Here is a 24,129-nt window from a genome sequence, read left to right on the forward strand (position 1 = left end):
CATGTACAGTATGCAATGGAGCCAACTCATTCTTGTCTGCAGATGTTCCCATGTGCACAAGTGTAATATAGGCTTTGAAAGGGAAGTCCCAAAATTTAGATTGTTAAACTTAATTGCAATAGCATTTCATGATTTCTTTAAAATAAGAGTTTCTATGGAAATAGTGAAAAGTGTTTAAATGCAAGTCTAGATTACAGATGCTTCAATGACAAACATTAGTGTAAGAAAAATCACAACCAGAAATTGACCGATAGAAACATGAGTGAAACCAAGTGGTTTCGTTTCACTGTCCAAACTGAAGTGAAAAAATAAAATAAAATTCGACTTAATTTTCACTTAAAATGCTGTTAGTAACACCAGTCTTTTAGACTCATGATTTTAACCCAAACATCCCTTTAAAAGGCCATCAGTGCTTTCTAGATAGAAGGAATTTAGATGATGGGCTCCATCTTACTAGATTACCTCTGCTTCATTATTGCTGGTCTCCAAACACTGAAATGCTTAGAAAATACCGCAAACTATAGCACAACACACACATTTTGCTCTTTAAGAAGAGTGCAGCTTTGTGGAGATGATACAGTGCATCCAGATATTGCTGTTCAGGTTTTTTTGGGTTTTGTCTAGCTAAGTTCAACTTATATGTAGCCTTTTGGTGAGTTGAAAGCTAATTTGTTCGGGCAAGTCTTTATGGTTTTTTGGCCATTACTTGCAGCAGCAGTTCTACTGTCATAATCAATGTACTCTTAAAACCAAAGATTATGATAAACTTCTGAAAGGCTCAGTTGTTTTTTGAAGTCTCTGAACTATAACAGCGTTTTGCAAATTAGCTTCCTTCAGAGTGAGAGTCTCATTCAGCAGCTCTAGGAAAGGAAGAGATGTGGTCAGGCTGAAGGGAACACTTCCCTGTGATCCCTGATATTTTGTTATGAAGTCTCTGACATGGCTTATTCTGAAAAGGAAAAAGAAAATCCAGCAAGTTAAAATGCTTCAAAGCATTTGAGACAATTGTTTTCAAGAGGTGTGGGGGTGAGCACAGGTCATGCACACAATGCAGCATACATGCAGGCTCTATGGCAGTTTCCAAAGTATGATTCTTGCACTGCTAGTGGAATTAATTTTTATATACTACTATACATACTCTCCTTTGCAGCCATGAGTTGCAATAAACCCTTATATGTAATCTACACAATACATTCCCACAGCATTCACTATGAGCACTATCAGCAACTGGCATGCTAGCTGAAGGTGGCTTCATTCCGGTTTCTCCTTAATTCTGCACACAGAATACCCTGATTCAGAGTAGCAGCCGTGTTAGTCTGTATTCGCAAAAAGAAAAGGAGTACTTGTGGCACCTTAGAGACTAACAAATTTATTTGAGCATAAGCTTTTGTGAGCTACAGCTCACTTCATCAGATGCATTCGGTGGAAAATACAGTGGGGAGATTTATATATACACACCACACACACACAAAAACATGAGACAATGGGTTTTATCATACACACTGTAAGGAGAGTGTGGCATCCGATGAAGTGAGCTGTAGCTCACAAAAGCTTATGCTCAAATAAATTTGTTAGTCTCTAAGGTGCCACAAGTACTCCTTTTCTTTTTGTAAGGAGAGAAATCACTTAAGATGAGCTATTACCAGCAGGAAGGAGGAAAACCTTTTGTGGTGATAATCAAGGTGGGACATTTCAAGCAGTTAACAAGAATGTCTGAGGAACAGTGGGGGGGTGGGGTAGGGGGAGAAATAACATGGGGGAAAGTTTTACTTTATGTAATGACTCATCCACTCCCAGTCTCTATTCAAGCCTAAGTTAATTGTATCCAGTTTGCAAATTAATTCCAATTCAGCAGTCTCTCGTTGGAGTCTGTTTTTGAAGCTTTTTTGTTGAACGATAGCCACTCTCAGGTCTGTAATCATGTGACCGGAGAGACTGAAGTGTTCTCCGACTGGTTTTTGAATGTTATAATTCTTGATGTCTGATTTGTGTCCATTTATTTTTACGTAGAGACTGTACAGTTTGACCAATGTACATGGCAGAGGGGCATTGCTGGCACATGATGGCATATATCACATTGGTAGATGCGCAGGTGAACGAGCCTCTGATAGTGTGGCTGATGTGATTAGGCCCTATGATGGTGTCCCCTGAATAGATATGTAGACAGAGTTGGCAATGGGCTTTGTTGCAAGGATAGGTTCCTGGGTTAGTGGTTCTGTTGTGTGGTGTGTGATTGCTGGTGAGTATTTGCTTCAGGTTGGGGGGCTGTCTGTAAGCAAGGACTGGCCTGTCTCCCAAGATCTGTGAGAGTGATGGTTCGTACTTCAGGATAGGTTGTAGATCCTTGATGATGCATTGGAGAGGTTTTAGTTGGGGGCTGAAGGTGATGGCTAGTGGCGTTCTGTTATTTTCTTTGTTGGGCCTGTCCTGTAGTAGGTGACTTCTGGGTACTCTTCTGGTTCGCTTTTAGCCATTTTGTGGCCCTCTCCAATGAAAAAACATGTTTATGATAATAATGGTTAAGACAAGTCCCTTGAATTTGCCTTAAAATTTCTATCTGTTATTTTTAACTACAGTGCATGTGTCATAAATATAAAGGGAAGGGTAAACACCTTTAAATCCCTCCTGGCCAGAGAAAAAACCCTTTCACCTGTAAAGGGTTAAGAAGCTAAGAACCTCGCTGACACCTGACCAAAATGACCAATGAGGAGACAAGATACTTTCAAAGCCCGGGGCAGGGAAGTGGGGGGAACAAAGGGTCCTCTCTGTCTGTGTGATGCTTTTGCCGGGATCAGAGTAGGTCAGAACTCCTGTAAAGGGTTAATAAGCAATCTAGTTAGATGTGTTAGATTCTGTTTTGTTTAAATGGCTGATAAAATAAGCTGTGCTGAATGGAATGTATATTCCTGTTTTTGTGTCTTTTTGTAACTTAAGGTTTTGCCTAGAGAGATTCTCTATTTTTTGAATCCGATTACCCTGCAAGGTATTTACCATCCTGATTTTACAGAGGCAATTCTTTTACCTTTTCTTTAATTAAAATTCTCTTAAGAACCTGATTGCTTTTTCATTGTTCTTAAGATCCAAGGGTTTGGGTCTGTGTTCACCTATGCAAATTGGTGAGGATTTTTATCAAGCCTTCCCCAGGAAAGGGGGTGTAGTGCTTTGGGGGATATTTGGGGGGGGGAAGAAGACATTTCCAAGTGGGCGCTTCCTCTGTTATTTTTTTGTTAGACACTTTGGTGGTGGCAGCATAAAGATTCAAGGACAAAAGGTAAAACAGTTTGTAGCTTGGAGAAGTTTTAACCTAAGCTGGTAAAAATAAGCTTAGGGGGTCTTTCATGCAGGTCCCCACATCTGTACCCTAGAGTTCCGTGAGGAAGGAACCTTGACAGCATGTATATGTACAGCAGATCACAGAAGCTCATTGGTACACTAGCACAAATACAAGTTATGATAGAATAAAACTTTTAAATGTTTTCTGACAATATGGTTATGTGAAAGGGGCTGTTCTACTCATACCAAGTATAATTTGTCAAATAAGACTGGTCTGAAGAACTGTTAAGATGAATCTATTTGCACTAGGATGAAAATTTATAATAGAAAAATAGAGCCCGCCAATAAAAGGTTTAATAATCAAAATGCAAACGCACCCCTCATTAATAATAACGATCCACTATAGTAATGGACTCATTTGGATCCTATGACTTTAGACCTTTAGAGACAGTGAATACTAACAAATGGATCCTCTCAGACTTCTAGTATCTTGTTGAATTCAGAGACAGCCTGTAATTGCTTAGTCTGCCATCCTGACTGGGTATAAACCAATATACAGTGTACGAGAGAGAGAGAGAGAGAGAGAGAGAGAGAGAGAGAGAGAGAGAGAGAGAGCGCGCGCGCGCGCAATACAACCTGAACTGGTGTTGAAGGTAAGCTTTATGATCACTTTAATCGCTTCAGAGAAATGTATAGCACAAGATATTCATTCTATATATTACAGTTGTGTTATCAGCATAGTAAATTACAGGAAAAGGTCACTGAAGGTTTTAGTTCTTCAACCTAATCTCTTTTAGTAATTGATCCTACTTTCCCCTAAAAAAACGTGTACACTAGACTACCGCTTTATCACAGCCACTTGCAGGGCTCGGAAGTTTTACTAGACACCCAGTAGACAAATTAGTTACAGACTGGTTTGAAGTGTTCCACCCACACGGTCAGGACAGACACCTAGATGAGTGCTCTCCCCCGTGCAGGATGCTGGGATTCCACCACCGTTCTGACCCTGGACCCTACTTAGTGGTTTCTCTTAAAATTTGGATCACTTTGCGTAACTCCCTTTGACTGCTGAGAGGGACGAGAAACATTGTCTCCCGTTTTCACCTTTTACCTCAATCTCCCAGCTGATGCAAGGGTGGATGGGATTTCCACTACTGTTCTTCTCCCTCTGTTTCCTGGCTGCTTTGTGGGGTGTGCATTTCTGCTACTCTACCTCTCCCTTCCAGCCTCAGTTTTTGGACCCTCCTCACCAGCAGACTGCCTCAGCAGCACAATCAATCTGAATCTACCCACAGGGTTCTCAATAGCAGCAATGAAAGTTGATGAAACTCTGGTCCTTTTCACCTCTGCTGAAGCTCGGGAAAGCTATGAACAGCAGCGACTCTGAATCCTCTTCCTAAGTCTGCAGACATTGGGTTAGAATAAGTTCATATCTGGAAGGTTCTCTCTGCAACCATAAGGGCTAGAAAAAAATTATTTAATTTTAAAGAGTGAAAGCTTAGGAACTTAGACACTGATGGCATTTACCAGGGAGTGCTTTCTACTTGACCCAGGCAAGTGGATTTTTGAAGCCCTCAAGTCTGTCATGCTGTCCACCCCATCCTCACCTGCCACTAGTGTTTAATCCCAGCCATGAGCAATCAATTCCTTTTATTAGTGAGTTTCTCATACAAATTCTTTGAATCATAGAATATCAGGGTTGGAAGGGACTCAGGAGGTCAGCTAGTCCAACCCCCTGCTCAAAGCAGGACCAATCCCCAACTAAATCAGGAGGAACTTCCTGGAAGACGCTTGTCTTTTTGAAGACAGATGGTCTTAAAAATAAGTAAGCTGTACAAAAAAGGATAAACTAACAATAAAAATCTATACTGTCCCTAAAAGATCCCCTATAACAGAACCTGCATCAGGTAATTATAGATACCTCAAAAACACTTAACTGCCAGTAAAATGACAAAAATCCAACAGTTATGCCTTGATAAATTGGTATTACACAGATCTTGATCAATTAACTTGGCAGTCTATTACGTTCATTGGCAGTTACGTTTTATTTTCCCTTCTGCCGCACACGGGTACATGGTACATACAGCACTTGATTGGTTTCTCCGACAGGCTTGGAAGGACAAAAAAGTCATCTTTATTTTTGTGTATCTGAGAGGAACTCAGATGGTGAGGGGCCATATAAATACTTACAGAATTTCTAGATGTATTAATGTAAAAGGGTTAATGGGATAATCACCTCCAAGTCCTATATAGGATAGTGATAAGATAAATCTTACCTATGAGAAACATTAAACTTTTGTACTATCCTTTCCCCATCGGCTAACCAGATCTGGATATTAGTGACTGGTTCCAAATCGCTTAGTGTTACTGAAGGAAGAGGCCTTATGTTCTCAGCTTCAAGGTCCTTTCTCACTTTAGAAATTATTCTTGGAGTCGCACTGGAAAGAAGAGCCAAAAAAAATAGATTATGCAGTCTACATAAAATCATAAGCTAGAATAGTCATTACCTTATCTATTTTTTTGACTGAACAGAAACATTTCTAGGAGGTTCTAAATCCTGCCAGAGTGTACTAACCACTCATGTGCAGCAAGCCTAGGAATACAAATTAAGGTTGAGGCTTTACTAGAGAGATGCAACAACTCTTTGACTTGACAACTTCAAACAAGATGTAGGGGAGAGAATATCCCATTTCTGTTAAATAATTTAAAATAATCTTTATTTTCATTAAGAGATTGAGAGAGAGATTTAAGTGATAAAGATAAGATGTAGAATTAAATGCCTAAATAATAGGACTTGATGTTCTGTTGCCTATGTATCCTTCACTGGGAGGAAATAAAGTAACACTTTCAGGAGTTTGACTGAAGAATTTGCAGGCTAACAGTAATTTTTTGGAGGGCTTAACTGTGACGTGTGTGGTACTTACCTTTTTATAAAGCATAAAAAATAGATTACACATCACCCATTAGTGATGCTCTGTTCTAAGTGTGGTAGAATAAATCTCTAAACAGTGAAATAAAGGCTAGTCCTAAATCTTATAAATTATAAACATACTTGCAATAAGTGGTCCACCAATGTAATAATTTTAGATATGAAGGGTTAAATATGGCTTCCTCTATTTATGTGGCCTAACTTTTTAATTGCATCATGGCTGATAGATTATAACTATATACAACATGTAATGCTGATCAGAGATACATTGCACTTAGACTACAAATAGTTAGGGTTTAGGTAAAACACAGAGGTACAATGGAAAACCAAAGTCTTAAAGGTTAATTTGATTATTCAAAATCAGTATTAAAATCACCTGTCAGCAGTCATCCATCTGTACCAATCCACCTTTTTCTACTCTTTTCTCACATCCTGCTCTTTTGTTCTCTTTTTGTTGCTCTTGCTTAACCTTAAAGCACCTAATTAAACTACAATGGGTCTCCAGACCACAAAAATAAATGTTGAGTGTGCAGCATTGAGGGAGAACAGAAATACATCTAAATCTAAAAATGGGCCACTTCAGCTACACCTGTATGAAGTGGTCAACTGTCTCCTTATATAACTGATTCTTAGAACAGATAGTTCTACCGCACAAAAACTACTTCAAAGCTACCAAATGTTTACCCAAGTATGGGGAATAAATGAAAAAGCTAACAGCCTAGTTTTCAAGTGTATACCTGTACCTAGAATCACCCTCTTGCAAAATTGATGTGTAAAGCCCTCTAGTGGTGGGAACTGAGGCTAAAATCCAAGAGCACAAAAAAAAAAAAAAAAAAAAAAAAGTCATCTTATCCTGACCTTTAAGAAACATCATTGCTTTTAAAGGCTTGTTCATTTTACATTATTTTTCAACTTTAATTTATGAGATTTTCAAAAGACATTAGACCCTTTGATCTATCCCCTACCAATGTAAGATTGCTCCCTAAAGTAAGTTTTCTAGTGCCTTTGCTGAGTCTAATGGTAAAAGGTTTATGATACAGATTGTTTTACCTTAGTGAGGTAAGAACATAAGAACAGCCATACTGGGTCAGACCAAAGGTCCATCAAGCCCAGTATCCTGTCCTCTGACAGTGGCCAATGGCAGGTGCCCCAAAGGGAATGAATAGACAGATCATCAAGTGATCCATGCCGTGTCACCCAATCCCAGCTTCTGGCAAACAGAGGCTAGGGACATCAGGTTACATCAGGAGCAGATCCTGGACTACAGCATCAATAGCCCATGATTCTCCTTAGGAATTCTGTCCCTTCCTATATCACTGAAAATAACACCCTTTCTCTCAGTAGTAATGAATACCTGCCTTAATGAATCACAACATTCTGTAGGATAGCAACTGTTAATTTATGAAGACAAGTGCGTGACACCACCCCACTCACCCCCAAGCATTGCCTAAGTTTCCAAGACTAGCATGATATTTACTACTTTTAGAAAAACAAGCTACAATATACCATTGATTCGACTAACGGGGGTGGGGGGCGGCATATTAAAATTGCAAACCTTAAAAATGCTGAGCAAGTGGTAAAATGTTTCATTGTATGAAACTCAAACAGAACACACAGAAGTTTAAGAATAGCATGTTTCCAGATTTTAGTTTGTCTGTTGGAAGGCAGGATCACTACTTGCTATAGCAGAGGTGGGCAAACTTTTTGGCCCAAGGGCCACATGTGGGTCGGGAAATTGCATGCAGGGCCATGGATGTAGGGTTGGGGCAGGGGGTTGGGGTGCGGGAGGGGATGCGATGTGCAAGAAGGGGCTCAGGGCAAGGGGATGGGGCAGAGGAAGGGTGCGAAGTGCAGGAGGGGGGTCAGGAAGGGGGTTGGGGTGCAGCAAGAGGCTCAAGGCAGGGGTGCAGCAAGAGGCTCAAGGCAGGGGTTTGGGGTGCAGGCTCCAGCCCAGCGCCACTTACCTGGAGCAGCTCCGGGGTGGCAGCGGTGCGCACCAGGGCCAGGGCAGGCTGCCTGCCTGCCTGCCCTGGCCCTGCGCTGCTCCCGGAAAGCCCGCACCACATCCCTGGGAGAAGGAGAGCAGAGGGCTCTGCCTGCTGCCCTCACCTGTGGGTACCTCCCCTTAAAAACTGGCCAATGGGAGCTGCAGGGGGAGGTACCCACAGATGAGGTCAGCGGACCGAGCCCCCCCTAGGGCTGCAGGGACATCATGCCGGCTGCTTTCAGGAGTGGCGCAGCGCCTGCGGCGTAATCCCGTGGGCTGGATCTAAAGCCCTGATGGGCCGGATCCAGCCTGTGGGCTATAGTTTGCCCACCCCTGTGCTATAGGCATGACTAAGCACAACAAATAACTTAACAACCTCGGCCTCTTACCACTTAAGTCAGCAATCTGTCTCACCGTTTAGTCAAATTCCAGCACTATTCAGGCCAGATTTTGCTTTTCCTATTTATCTCAATTTTGGTGGCTGCTTTCATATTTGCCCAAAGTTTTGCCATTGCCATTTCTCCCTCCATATCTGCAGACATCATTTTAACAGGCAAGTTTAATGTGTGTGAAATAATCTGGAGCATTGATATAACTTCAATTGAATTAACAAGTGTTAATTATGGACTCTGAGGCAAGGACTTAGCGATCAATCAGGCCAGATCAGGGTTATGAAAAACCATCTACTTTATTACTGAATTTTAGAGCACAGAGTTATTACTAATTTGCTTAGAATCACAAGAGCAGCTATCAGTTGGGATATTTTTAAACTGGTTATTGGAAATAAGAGGCACATACATAGTTACATTTATCAAAGGACTGCGCTGACAGTCTGCACAGTGCTCCCATGTGGTAAGCAATATCCCTATTTCACAGATAGAGAGGTACCCAGATCAGCACTCAAGTGGCATCTCTGGGTTTAGCATTCAGAAGCTCCTGGTGATCTATCCTCAAAATCAGTCCTCCAAACCACAATGTCATTTGTGGCATTTATAAGCTCAATCCAGTTTTAAAACTATCATTAGAATTTCTGCACTAAAGAGACGGGGATTAAAAGGAAAAATAAATCAATCAGTTTAATGTATGGTCTGAAGTAATTTTAAACACTATTTTACTGGGATAAATTACATGGCTGAATACCAAGGAACTTGCTCATTTAGTCAAGATCCTCTTGCCCATTGTAGTCCTAACCTCTAAGTGAATGTCATTCACCTTTTCTTCATAGACTGCGTCTTGCATAGTTTGCTTTTAAAAGAGGAAATTCAGTGTTTCTATTTAAATCCTTGTATGGCAGGATAGCGTCATTGGAGAATACACTACTATAGATAGCACACAAAGGATGAAGATATGCGTTATCATTCCCCTACCTCAACTCACTCAGAAGGCATACATCCCATTAGACCACTCACCTGCCTAACCGGTAACCTTGTCCAGAAAAGGGGTGAAATATTGGCTTCTTTAATACATACACCTCGTCTTTCTTATCTTCCACATTCACATCCACTTCATCAAACGTCTTTTGTAACTCAAATGGCAACTCCCTTTAAAAAAAATCCAATACATATAAAATTAACATAAGCCTCTCTGTATGCGAAAAGACCGTAACAATATTTGGTCTAAAAACTGAAACACAGCTCTGACTAAGATGTGGCTGGCTTATCCATACGAAAGGAGTTGGTGATACTGCAGCTATTTTATTAACACATACTCAGCATAATCCGTAAATCACACTGATGAGCTAGTCATCCATTGCAAATTACTGAATTATGAGGTAACTAGGAAGTGAAAAAACTAAAAACATAAAACCACCACATCATGGGTATTGTGTAAACTACAGTTCAGTTTTAAAAGATATCATGAAGTATCAACTCACAAAGAAATGTAATACCAGTATCTTTAATAAAAATTGTGAAATGTTAATACTAGACATTACAGCATGTTAATTCTTTGGTAATGGGATAAAGACCACCTTTCTGGTACAGAATTCCTTTTTAAGGCAGATAGTATGGAAACCCATTTGATTAACAGGTGTAATTATAGACTAAGCTAAATGTATGTAATTTAGTATTTTCTATAGATATCACGAATATCTATTATCTTTAGTGAATTAAACACTGTTTGACTAGCAATATTCTATTCACATTTAACTACCTTCCAGGGACCATCTGAAAGCTTACAGCTCATAATTATTTCACTAGAAGATAAGCTTATCCACCCTACCACTTCGCCTTCCCCGAGCAGCATGTGGGTATTTATAGATTCAGAGTTGTGTACTTTCCCAGCTAATGACAGGCTGCTCATTGTGATTATGGATAGGAGCACATATTCTTGTATGTTGCATTCACAGAGCAGAATGATTTTATAGCATATTTATGAAACAATGTTTTTTGAAATGCTGCTAACACTGAATTAGACCTGAAACAATGTGGAAAGGAAGATTTGTAATTTAAAAGACAATGGCTAAATAAATTCATATAACTGTAAAAAAAAGTTTACCTTGATTTACATTTCGCTTAAATAGTGAATTAGTATGGGGAGGGGGAGGGGAAGGTAATTGACCGAAGCCCTGGCCAACCTTAAGTTTTATAAAAATTCATGGGCAGTGGCTGCAGATGTTCCCCTCCCCCTCCAAACGTCCCACAAACATGCCTCAAACTTGAGCAGTCTGAGTATCCACAATGAAAGCACTATTTGAGTACTGCCTGGTCTACATTCAAGTTAATCAATCAGTTTCATATAGCAGTTCAGCTGCAACTACCAGCAGGCACTTGATCTTGTCCTTTATTCCGTATTGTACCTTTAGAGTAACATCTTCCAGGCATGGATTCTGTTGTCTATTTCAGGACTTTTGAGAGTCTAACCATAGCATCTAAAAGCTACTATATTGGTTGGACATTAATTCTTGTAGTTTAGACATATTCTAACAATGCACCATAGTGGCACCAGCTATGGTGCTGCAGCACTGTACTGTACATGGTTCCTAGATTGACAGAAGAGTTTTTTCTTCCTCAACGTAGTTAATTCACCTCTCTGAGAGGTGGTAGCTGGGTCGACAGACCTCTTCCTAGATGCATCTACAACAGGGATTAGGTCAACCTAACTATGTCGCACAGGGCACAGTTTTTCAAAGCCCTGGGCAATATAGATAGGTCAATTTAACTTGTAGGTGTAGACCAGGCATTAGATTAGGTTTCACTGCAACTGGGAGGTGTGATTCCCAGCATGGGTAGATAAACTTGAGCTAACATGCTAAAGATAGCAGGGTAGACATTTAGGCACAGGCAGCGGCTTGGGCTATCAGCCCAAGCTCAGACCCAAAAAACAGGACATGCTCGGATCAGGTGACTAACCTGAGCTGCCGACAGTGTCACAGCATTTAGTGTGCTAGCTCAAATTGAGCCAGCATGAGTCTACCTGTCTATGCTAACAATCACGCCTTCCAGCTGCAGTGCAGACATACCCTTAATGGCCAGTTTAGACAACTGCAGTATACATTCATACACAGCTGTCGTAGTGTATAAACAGAGCAACTGCGTTACAAGCTCATGCAGCATTAGAGTATAATGTACAAAGTGCATTAACACAATCTGGCTCAGCAGACAAAGCTCACTTACCCTTTTTTAATCGAATCCAAGAACTGTTGGTTTGCAACATCTTTGTAGCTTCTAAGTTCACCATCATTTACTGTAAATCCATTTTTCCATAGTTTAATAATTATATCAGCCTGTGAAGTAAAAACAATGAAGTCATGGGAAAACGACTCAATATACTAGCATCTCCTTATGATTTTAGCTCATCCACTCAAGGGACTGAAAATTACACTGGTACAAGTCTCGCTATAATCCATCTTGGGCAAGCGCCAGCAACAGCAAGGGACAAAAATGACATTTCTAAATATCTACATTTCTAGACCCGAGAGCAGACCGTACACCTCTAAAAAGCAGAATCAGAATGGTAAAAAGCCTTTGGGTTAAAAAGTTCACAAGGCAAGACTTTATCAACCACATTACTCCAGTTACCATCTTTGTCTTCCCACCCCATGCCACAGTGTGGCCAATAAAAAACACAAACCTAAAACTCTTATCTTGAGAAATGCTAGATCTAGAACCTTAGTTTTTGCATCATTCAACATTCGGTTTTCATTTGAATTTTGAGGGGGGAGGAGGTGGAGAGAGAAGTTAGAGCACAGGATTTCTGCAGCTAATTCCTTTATCTGGCTCATTTGCGCTGTAATCTTGAACAAGCCACTTGAAGACGGTCTCTGTTTGCCATCTGTAATAGTCACCTTCCTAACAGGGGTACTCTGAGTCATGTTTGTCAAGTGCTTTATGGATCTGTAGATAAAAGTTTCTATAGAAACACAAACTATTCGACAGAAAAATTATACTTACTGGCAAGTAGCCTGAGTGAAATTGTCCCACAAGCTCATAACAGTTTTATATGTAAAAGCTTGATCCACTGAATCTACTTCTACCCTTGTCTCCATAGACCACAAATCTAGAAGATGTAGGTAAGATTTTAGTCCTACCTACAGAGGACATGACCCTTTTTCCACAACTAAACTACCAGGAAAAAGAAAAATGGAGGACTTGTGGCACCTTAGAGACTAGCAAATTTATTTGAGCATCAGCTTTCGTGAACTACAGCTCACTTCATCGGATGCATGCAGTGGAAAATACAGTGGGGAGATTTTAATATACAGAGAACATAAAACAATGGATGTTACCATACACACTGTAATGAGAGCGATCAGGTAAGGTGAGCTATTACCAGCAGAAGGGGGGAGGGGGAGCCTTTTGTAGTGATAATCAAGGTGGGCCATTTCCAGCAGTTGACAAGAACGTCTGAGGAACAGCCCGGGGGGGGCGGGGGAAGATGGAAAAATAAACATAGGGAAATAGAATTTACTTCGTGTAATGACCCATCCACTCCCAGTCTCTATTCAAGCCTAATTTAATGGTGTCCAGTTTGCAAATTAATTCCAATTCAGCAGTCTCTCGTTGGAGTCTGTTTCTGAAGTATTTTTATTGAAGAATTGTCACTTTTAGGTCTGTAATTGAGTGACCAAAGAGACTGAAGTGTTCTCTGACTGGTTTTTGAATGTTAATTCTTGACGTCTGATGTGTGTCCATTTATTCTTTTATGCAGAGACTGTCCAGTTTGGCCAATGTACATGGCAAAGGGGCATTGCTGGCACATGATGGCATATATCACATTGGTAGATGTGCAGGTGAACGAGCCTCTGATAGTGTGGCTGATGTGATTAGGCCTGATGATGGTGTCCCCTGAATAGATGTGGGCAGAGTTGGCAACGGGCTCTGGATAGGTCCTGGGTTAGTGTTTTTGTTGTGTGGTTGCTGGTGAGTATTAGGAGGTAGTGGTGCCGCATTACTAACAATATACTCTGGGTATTTTACCTCTACAGGGAAGTTACAGAATATGTAGACATGAGGCTACAAACATCTTAAAGAGGAAAAGACTCCACAAGCTTTGAGAAAAGTGTGTTATTTGTCAAGAAAAATCAAAAGAAAGTAAACCTGTCCTAAGCCACCAGTGCTGGGCAGAATTCTGTGGTGCTGGCAGCAAAAGCCAAGAGAGAATTGTATTGGCAGCTACTGGATTAATTTTCTAGTTTAGTTGTGCAACCAATACTCTATCACAGGGGTTGCTTTTAGAAATACATGAGCAAGTAGAACATGGCACATGTCAGAGTTGTATTGAACCAAGAAAGAAAACAGACTCTAAATCTGATCAGAGCGTCATATGTTCACCAGCTTCTATAGCCACCAGAGTAAGCAGGTCTTTGAGCCATTGGTCCCGTTACATTGTTTGCTTGAGAAAACAAGAAAAGTTTCATAAAATAGAGAGACAAGGTGGTTGAGAAAATGACGTAAAGCTCTGTGTAAGCTCAAAACTTGTCTCTCTCATCAACAGAAATTGGTCAAATAAAAGATATATCTCACCCACCTTGTCTCTCTAATATCTTGGAACCAACACAACTACACCACCACTTCATAAAATAGAAAACATTTGAAAGAGCAACCAATATAAGAGAGGCAGCACTTCAAAGACGAGATGACATTGTGCAGAAGACTTTATTGCTAAGGATGCAATTTAATCACTCATGCCCTTTCTTCCTACTTGAATAAAATTAATCTTAAAGCAAAATTAATCTAGTTACACTGTAACAATAGTCACCTTATGACAATGACTCTTCAATGAGCTGATAACATGCAGACGATTTTATGTACAAGAAGGTTCTTCTGTCCAAGCTGCTACAAAAGGTATAAAACCCTACTTTCCTCAGATGTAGAAGCTGCAAGCTACTCCAATAGCAAATTACCGGCAAGTTTAGAAACCACCCCCCAGCCCCCTTCTGCAAATTCATTCCATGCACAGCAAGGTCAAAGCAAGTCTACAGTTGTTTTATGCAGCCCAATAAAATTAGCTGATGCTATTCAAACTGCTAGTAATCTGCAGCAGGAATTTAAATCATCCAAATGTTTTGTGGATGTTCTTCTAGCAAGTGAGCCTGATGAACAGCTTTCAAATGAACAAGTGGTTGGTGCAGTACTGTATGACAAGAACGAGAAATAAAAGACCCATAGAGACCTGAATTGCTTAAACCTCAACCTAGGCATCAAAAAGGACAGGTCAGGGACCAAACTTGCACCACATAAGGAGAGTTTTGAAGAGCATATCAAAAGAGCCTCTTGACAAAACCATTTGGATTTCTTTGCACATAGGTAAACCAGAAATTGAATTACCATTGCAACATGGACTGAAAAATATGGATGATGAACTACTTCCTGTACTCTGCAAGGACTCAATGGCGTCCGAGTTTCTACAAGACCTTATTTGTGCCTGTACTAGCAGGGGATCATGCACAATCAATTGTGTCCGTAGTTAGAACAATCTTTGCTGCACAGAACTGTGTACATGCTAAGTTAATGAAGACTGTGGTAACCCACACACTTTTGACAGAGTCATGCTGATGAACAAGAGGATAGTGATGTTGTCTAAAAATATCACCAGCACTATTACATTTCAATGATACCTGTACAAATTATTAGATTTTGTTTTACCCTTTAGATAGCTGTCATGATGCTTTGAGGTCCCAAAGAAATCCAGTGTTATGTCTTGAAATAACAGTCAAAACTAACAGGAATGAATGCAAATATTTAAAAATACTGATGTGTCATTGTTTATCCCCATTTCTACGGTAACAGCACAACATAATACCTCACATCAAAGTAGACATAACAGGCATTCAAATGATGTATGATTGGTGGGAGAAATGTGCGTAGAAAGGGTACATTAAGTTTACCAAATTGGTGGTGGCTAATGCTCGCCTTTTAGCATGCTCCACCTAAAGAGAGTAGGGGACCCAGCCAAATTATACTCTTTTATAAATACTTTTTAAATGTGAAGGCGCTGTATCAAGACCCTTGCCTCCTCCAAATTCTTCCTTGGAATTTCCTTTTTCCAAAAGGCCTGTTAATTCCTGTCCCTCCCAATCCCCATGCAATGATAGGGAGAGAGAAAAAAAAGAGACAAAACAAGACACATGGAGCTACAGACCAGTGCCAAGCATCCAGCTGTCACATCTCATTTCTCATCTGCTCAGCGTCCATTTAGGCCTTATCTACCCAAAAATAATTTGTGCCTATTTAATCGGTGTACAAACTAATTCAGCTAAATCCTTCGAGTGGACACACTCTTACATTGATTCAAGGCACTTTTAAATTGATTTAACTACAGTTATTACTTTAACCAGTTTTCCAAACACTTAAGTAGCCCAAAACTGACTAACAGACTTTTCGAATCCCAGTTAGTACTGAATTATTACTTTTTAAAATTAGAATGTGTGAAGACTTGACTATTATTCTCATTAGCATAGTGAAGTTTTCTTCAACTAGTTTAGGCACACCATAAAATAAACTCAATACATTTTGGAGGGAACATGTATAAGACATTATGGCACTGTGTCACCTCTGTCCAACATCAAAACCTTGGGTTGCATATTCCTCTCTGCTATGCACTGCCGTGGGGATGCTCTTCTGCATGCTTTTCCATCATTCTTGAGAACAAAGGGTTCATTACTCCAGGTCCACAGGGTTTAGTCTCCATGTCAAGTTCTCCTAGCTAACCAGATGATTTCCACATGGAGGTCTGCTCAGTAGTTACTATTGGTACATTACCTTCACCTGGTAAATTGGGTAGAAATCCTGCTGGTTTTCTGGAATTTATACCCAGCACGTTAAAACATTGGATTACAGTGGAGACACGTTAACAAATTAATACAAATTAAAAGGCTGACCACTTACTTCATTCTTAACTTTAGTTGGTGTCATGCATATAGCACCAACCTTCTGAGCTTCTTCAAAAAGGTTATCAACAAAAAATTCACAGCTTTGCTCTGTACCATTAGGAATTTGGTCATCAGTTCCTTGTTTACACATCCTACGAAATAAAAATGAGTCATTTAAGGAGAGAAATTAAAGGACAAGAAATTCCATACCAAAAGGAATTTTCCTCCCCATATCCCATGTATTTTGTAATTTGTTAGAAAACAAGAACTAGAACAGCCTTGTGGACGATTTTAATGCTTTATTTGCTGCACTATTCTTTTCATGAAAAGGCTCAGCCTATAGCAGATTCACATTATACCATTCTTCTGACATGCACAGAGAGTACAAAGGGAATTAAATTCATCCATACTGAAGCTCCTAAATTTGGAATCCAACTCTATGAGAGGGTGTGATCTCTTCTTGTTCCTATAGTAAGTCAGAAAACTTGCATGTCAAAGTCAACCCTGCCACTAAGAAAAACATTTGTGGTTGTCTGAGTTAGCTTTCATTGAGCCACTTGTGCAAAAATATATGCCAAGTTCTTCAGATAAAATTCAAAAGTCATTTACAAAAACATAAATGGTCTCTACATCAGTCATTCCCATATTTAATTTTCTTTTTAATTTAATTTTCCCCCTCACCCCAACATCCCTAAAACCTCTGTGACACTTGTGGTCTTTAGCACTGCAATTGATAAACCTTAGTATAGCTGTTTCCGACTGCTACTCTAGCCTATTGGAAGTATACAACAGAAGGCTTTGATACTCTGGAAATGAGCATGGTGTAAAAGCCTACAAAAACATTTTACTATCTAGTACAATTTTCCACCCACAGTGCTATGTACACAGCGTAAAGGAACACAGACTCCTCTTTACTCTGTTATCTTTTCATTGACTAGAAACTAGATCGTTCATTCTGAATGACTGATTACCTTTTGGTTTAAGTTCTCAGCTAGGAGAATCATGCAGTATTTGACTTCTACAATAAGCATTACTGAGGAGCTCAGACAAGTTTATTTAATTTAGCACTTCAGGAAGTATTTCAAACAGTTCAAATAATCCCAACTCTTATATAAAAGAAAATTGAATATTTTTCCTAAATTAAGACTTCATGTTAGAATGAAAGTTCATGAAAAAAAATATTGTTCATTTGAATGGCTCAGTATGATAATTAGGTCTGTTTGTATTAACAAGAATCTTCATTGCAGAGTTTGCAGTATGACCAACATTAGCATAAAAATTGTTAGATACAAGATCAACATTTTTAAACAAAGTGAAACAATCTTACTGGTTTAGTGACATCAAGCAAAATTCAATTCAAATTCCCCCCGTTCCCCATTTTCACTACATCATTATGATGAATTGTCCCTCTTGCCCCTCTCACAAAAGATCAGATGAACTATAAGCATTTGTTAAAGCATTTACAGTGTTTTTCCTTAAAGTCTAAGGTTTTAATAGGCATAAAAACTAGACATCTTCACATATAATGTAAAGGTTTCCAATGGGTCAAAGTAGAAAGGCAGACAGATTAATGATTTTACTTGTAAGCATAAAATGTTCATGCAGCCACTTGGAAAGCTTCCACCCTTAGAATTTGTGACTGCAGTTCTATGAGAAGTGTTCTGTAAAAGCAATTTCCCTCCTCTAAAAAAAACCAAAACAAAACAAAAACCTAAATGTATGTGGAGCAGATGGACAAAGTGAACACAGATCTTCAACACAATGCTTTTGTTTTTAATTGCAAGTGTTCCTCAGTGCTTTATAATAAAAAAAGCTCAGTGATGTGGGATAATAGGAGCAGAAATGTTTGCTCTAGCCAGCCGTTAGTTATGGCAGCTTTGTACTTCAAGAGGCAGTGAGAAACAAGCCAACAAGAGATGCGCTAGCCTGAAAAAAAAAGAAAAAAAAAGAAAAAAGAAAATGTAATAAAATGTCACTGGATTCTATTTCAACTTTCATTCCAGAAGGCAGGAGCCAAATAAAACTTGCATATCAAACCATAGTCACTAAATCAATAATATTTTTTCATAGAAGCTACAGAAGGTTTGAATTATTAATAATTAATGGTATTTTGAATTAATAAAGAGACTGTGCAAGACAGGACAGAACCATACAAAGAAAAAATAAGCACCTACCATTCTTCTTTTAAAGTTTCAATTTTGTCAATATCTTTCATGCTGCTGCTTCCCCTAATTATGAAAAGAAAATTTTTAAGAAACAGGCAAAATTCTTAACACATGTAGCACACTTTTGAAGGCTGTAAATTGTTTACAGTTTCTCTATGGTTAAAAGTTATTCTGTGTTGATACTTCACATGGGAAGATTCCTAAGTCTCCCGATGGTTCTTTGCTTTCCTGTGGCTTCTAATTTGATCATGAATATACCCAGCACCCTTTTCACCCTCAAAACATTAGAAGGAGAAAGATTAGGTCACTACATTTTCTCAATGCACCTCCCCCGAAAAAAGTTCCCCCCCCAAAACAAGCCACACAACATTGATGCAAAAATATCCCCTCATTCTTATGCTAATTTAGAAAACAAGTCATCCTCATTTTCACATATTTAGTTGAAACTTCTCTCTCAGATTTTGGCCGCAGCGTGTCGTAAGACGGTAGCAGAAGATCATAATGCAGTTGCAGGCATCCTTCGTAACAGTTTATTTCCATCAATGAATTTCCATTTAACAGTGCATATAAGCAAAAGATGCAGTGTCCTTCAACTTCCTCCCTTAAGGCTTCCCTATTCTTCAATAAATTGGTGCAGTGTCCCAGAAACTGGCTATGTCAAGTCATGATTCCTGTTGTATATGGCAAGAGACTAAATCCTGGATTTTCAAGCACTAAATATACAACAGGATTAATGTGCTGAGTCAGTAAGACTGAAAAATACCATATTGTTCTTGTGCTATCTCCTGATCTCTCTACAAAGAGAAATATTAAGCCACAAAAACAAAATAAAAACTAAAGATCTGACATGCCAAAAGTAGCAGAAAAATTCCTAGTGAGGTTGGAACTACGTTTAAGGGCCTGATCCTGCAAAGTGCTGGGCACCACATGTGTTGAAAAGGCTCACCACCTTGCAGGACCACATTGTGCATAGGTATTACAGAATAGAGAACAGGTAACACTCAATACTTCCAAAAGAGTCAGGCAAAACTAGAAAGAGTTAGGATCAGTGTTCCTCCCCTAACTTATTCTTGCTTTTGGGGGTTTTGGAGCTTATTAGATAGTGAGAAAACAAAAACCAATCTTGGCCAAAAATACATAATCCTATTTAGTTAACCAAATAGATATTTATGCTAAACAGGATATTAATGGTCTCATCTTTACATATAAAACCCCTAAAAAACAAAACAAACAAGTTTATAACAGAAATGCAGACACACTCAAAAATAGCAGATGAAATCAATACTGCTGTAATACATTTCTAAATGTATTTATTCTTTTCTTTAACTGGTTAGATTATGCAATATTTCCTGTATCAGTCAAAAGACTACAGTTAGTGTCCCTTTAACACTGTATATAAAATGTCCTTGCTCCATTTTACAGTGCAGTAACAGCACATATAGAAGCAAAGCTACGGTAGTACATACAGTTTTGTTTATAGAAATTTATTAGAGCATAAGATGAAGTGAGCTGTAGCTCACGAAAGCTTATGCTCTAATAAATTTGTTAGTCTCTAAGGTGCCACAAGTACTCCTTTTCTTTTTGCGAATACAGACTAACACGGCTGCTACTCTGAAACCTGAGTTTTGTTTATATATTTGACCTACCTAAAAATCTGCATTTTTAAAATATTTGCATTATTAAAAACAGAGGTAAATTTACTTCTACACATATTCAACTTCAAGTTGAATATGTATGGAATATTCAATATTCAAGTCTGGAACCCACGTAATTTGACAGTAATGAAAAAATGAAGTTAAAATGTAATCAGAATGGTTATAAAACACATGACAGACTGAAGCAAGTCTTCAAAACTAAGTTTTTACTATGCAAAAAAGAGGCCTTGCACTTATAGAAGCAGTATACAAAACTTATCCAGCTGTGAAAGACACACTTGGCTTTATACAATGGAATAATTACTTAGTTTGGAGCAAAAAATTACATTATAATTAGTTATATTTAGACTGTATCAGTATTTAGTCTGAGAAGTCAAATTCTTTAACATTAGGAGGAATTAGTGACTTGCACTCTAACAAATATTGCTGGCAAGGAAGTCTATAGCACATAGGAGCTAGCACTTAAGTTTGTTCTGATACTCCTGGGAGAATTCTGTGCCACTGCAGTTGCGCAGAATTCATGTCCCCCCCAGATTTTTTTTCTCTGTGGAAAATACATTTCTGCCAAAGAGGTGTTGCGGTTACACCTTTTGCCCACCACAGGATGCTGTGGTGCCAAAAGAGAGGGCAGCCAGCTCAGCCAGCCCTGGATAGGGAGGAGGAGAGGCTACTTTTCTCACAGTACCCTGCCCGTGAAGCCAGGTGAGAAGGCACAGAATATGGAGGGTGGGGTGACAGAAAGCGGGCAGGTGGAGCTGCTGGGGAAGGGTCACATAGACTGGGGTTCAGAAGGGCTAGTGGGGGAGAGAAACTGGGGCAGGAGCACAGGAGCTAGTTGGTGACAGCATTGAGCCATGGGCTGAATGTGAGTGGGGGTGCAGGGCTACATGGGATGAGGGAGGCAGGATAGAAGTGCAGAGGCAAATGGGGATGACGTGTGACTGAGGGGAGGCGCAGGCCACAAGGAGACGGGAGAGGATGGGTGGCTGAGAGGGAGCAGGGCCACCTGGGGACAGGGGAGGACGGGTAGCTGAATGTGGGTGCAAAGATACATGGGGATGGGCAAAAGTTCCTTGACTGAACGGAGAGGCTGGGGGTCAGTCAGGTTCTGCATGGGGCAGGCATCCCAATTCCCTAACAATCCCTCCCCACCCAAAAAATGTTCCATACTTCTCCCACTCTCACCCAACAACCCTCCAGGCTCACTCCTGGGCTCCTTCACAGCAATTACTTCCATCTTCCTTAGCTACTCTGTTACTCCCGACTCCCCTGAGCCTTTGCACTGCTTCTGAGGAGTGTGGGAAATCTGTTTCTGTATTGTAATTTAAATGAATTATTACTCAAAGTTCTGTATTAATATGCCTAGTAAGGAATCCATTTGTCAAAGAATATTTACTGAATCTTTTTTGCAGTCTTTATTGTTACAGACATACTTGTTGACAGGTACTTTCAATTTGTTTGGTATTTATTTCAAACTGGCATGATTATACTATGTTATTTTGACAAATAAAATGTACAGAATTTTAAAATACTGTGCATAGAATTTAATTTTTGGCACAGAATTAATTTATTTATTTGGTGCATAAAGACAAATCAACCCAATTCACACAAATAATTTCACTCAGAGTCAAACTTTTGGTGGACATTTCTAGATATCACTCAAAACTATATACTATAAATTTACCCTTAGTTTCACAAAAATGGGCACGTACACTTTAAAAACTTTTCAGCCATCAAAACATGCACATCTACATCTTTGTAATCATACCTGTAATTCATATATTTCCTTCCTCATCCCACTTCCTTGTGTGCATTACTTCCTCACATGTCTCTCAAGTCCATCATTTAGACTCCAACTATGAGACTGGGGCCTCAGACAATAAGTTCTTTGGAACAGGGACCTGTCATATGCATTCTCATGGATACAGAATTTCTCATAAAAATTGTTTCTTGGTTTAATTGTTATCCTCCTACAAATAAAGTTTCAAGTGAGAAAAACTGATCCAACCTCACTGCTTCTCTTGTTTCAAAGGACAACTACATTAGCACCCCCATATCTGGAGTGCAGGGAGTAGCTACACTGATTTAAGATTTTTTCCTTAGGAGGAGGAAGTGACAGAGCCATGAGAGGAAGAGCATAAACACTGTCTACTACAGCTGTTAAGATGGTTTATAAATGCTTTGGAGCAGGGACTAGTAATTTACTATTTGTATTATGATAGCACTTAGAACCCTAGTCATGGACCAGGACCTCATTGTGCTAGACTGTACAAACACAGAATTTTTGTTCTATCCCTGACCCAAAGAGGGTAAGTCTGAGACAAGAACTGGATAGAATCACAAAAGGAGAGTACAAGGAAACAAAGAGACAAATGCCTTTTTTTTTTTTAATTAAATAGAACACTACCGGAAAATATTTTCAGCTTTTGGTTTTCCCACTCCATTCTTGCCCAAGGAGAATATTTTTTTTTTTAAGAACAGAAACGATGGTGATAAACAAAAAACCCACAAAGTCTTCACCTAAACAGTTATCTTCCACATCTTCAAAAAGTCACTGTGCCAAAGAGTTTTGATCAGCTCCAGTTAAAGTGACATGTATGCAATATCATAAGCCACAAATTATCCAAATATACAGCAAGCTACCCTAGCCTTTGAGCATATAAACCTATAAGCTTAACATCCGATGAAGTGAGCTGTAGCTCACGAAAGCTTATGCTCAAATAAATGTTAATCTCTAAGGTGCCCCAAGTACTCCTTTTCTTTTTGCGAATACAGACTAACATGGCTGCTACTCTGAAATCTATAACCTTAACAGTATCACATACCCACTTTCTGAACTGTCAAATGCAAAAAACAAAACCAAAAAACACAAACGCACACGGGGGGGGGGCTGTGTGGAATAAAATTCCAACCTCCTTAAATGCATGTTGCTATCCATTTGGGTGATGTGGCAGCCTTGCAAACCTCCAATGTATTGCATCCACTGCCAGGACCATCCCCTAACTCAGATATGACTTCTCTTCCGCAATAACTGGCAACCACAGCTCTGCCAGACTCTTTTTAATGACTGATTTGTAGTGTCCTACTGACGTTTAGCAAAGCTGCGCCTGGTATACCACTCAGCGGCCACTTCGAGAGAATGCAAGCAACGGCACAAGGAAATAGGATCAGGCTTGTGTACCTTGCCTTAGTCTATTTCCAACTACCCAGGTCACCAAGAACAGCCGACGACGCCACCTCCCCATGCAGAGCAACGAAACCCAGGGGAAAGGGGAAGGAAGGTCAGACCGGTTCCTCGCCATGCCCTGACAACCCGCAATCACGCACGCACGCACACTTTCAAAACAGAAGGGCGGTCAGCGAAATAACCCCTGAAGCCGGGCGCCAATGAGCCGCAAGAAAGAAGACGCCGCTTTCTGGCGTTATAGCCGAGACCCTGGGTCTCTCCCTCGCTTGGGGCTGGCAGCACTTTCTAACGCTCACACCCTTGCAAGGGAGGAAGGACTTTGCTGCGTGCGCGTCGCTGAGACGCCAGGGGAGCTCCCAGGGCTCCTGCCGACAGCAGGTCCCCCGCAAACTCGACACAAAGCGCAGCCGCCTGGCACGGCGCAGCCACGCACCCGCCGCCGCCCCCAGCTCCGCTCACCGCGTGCCGCCGCCGCCCCCGGGGCGCGCGCTCCAATGTATCGACCCCGCGCGTTCCACCCAGCCAGCCAGCCCCCTCCCTTCCGCCCACTCGGGGGCGGGGCCCGGGCCCGGGCTCGCGGCGCCCTCTTACCTCACGTGACCTGCTCTTTGTCCTCCATTGC

The 24,129-nt window shown here is 40.2% G+C and overlaps 1 protein-coding gene across 4 annotated transcripts; it reads right to left on the minus strand.

Annotated features, from left to right (window-relative positions):
* Positions 1-612: 612 nt before the first annotated feature.
* On the minus strand, positions 613-24,129 carry UBXN2A (UBX domain protein 2A). 4 transcript variants are annotated; one of them, XM_038393884.2, is made up of 7 exons: positions 24,099-24,129; positions 18,675-18,728; positions 16,517-16,652; positions 11,804-11,913; positions 9,599-9,730; positions 5,550-5,711; positions 613-949 (listed from the first exon to the last, which is right to left on the minus strand). In XM_038393884.2, the coding sequence occupies exons 2-7, from the start codon at positions 18,713-18,715 to the stop codon at positions 757-759; spliced, it is 774 nt and encodes a 257-aa protein (XP_038249812.1). In that variant the 5' UTR covers positions 18,716-18,728; positions 24,099-24,129; the 3' UTR covers positions 613-756. The 4 variants fall into 4 exon arrangements, with proteins under 4 accessions (XP_038249812.1, XP_038249811.1, XP_038249814.1 ...); XM_038393883.2 differs by lacking the exon at positions 24,099-24,129 and adding an exon at positions 23,967-24,069; XM_038393886.2 differs by lacking the exon at positions 24,099-24,129 and adding an exon at positions 23,941-23,965.

This window comes from Dermochelys coriacea, chromosome 3, assembly GCF_009764565.3.
Source record: "Dermochelys coriacea isolate rDerCor1 chromosome 3, rDerCor1.pri.v4, whole genome shotgun sequence".
In the NCBI taxonomy this organism is placed as follows: Eukaryota; Metazoa; Chordata; order Testudines; family Dermochelyidae; genus Dermochelys; species Dermochelys coriacea.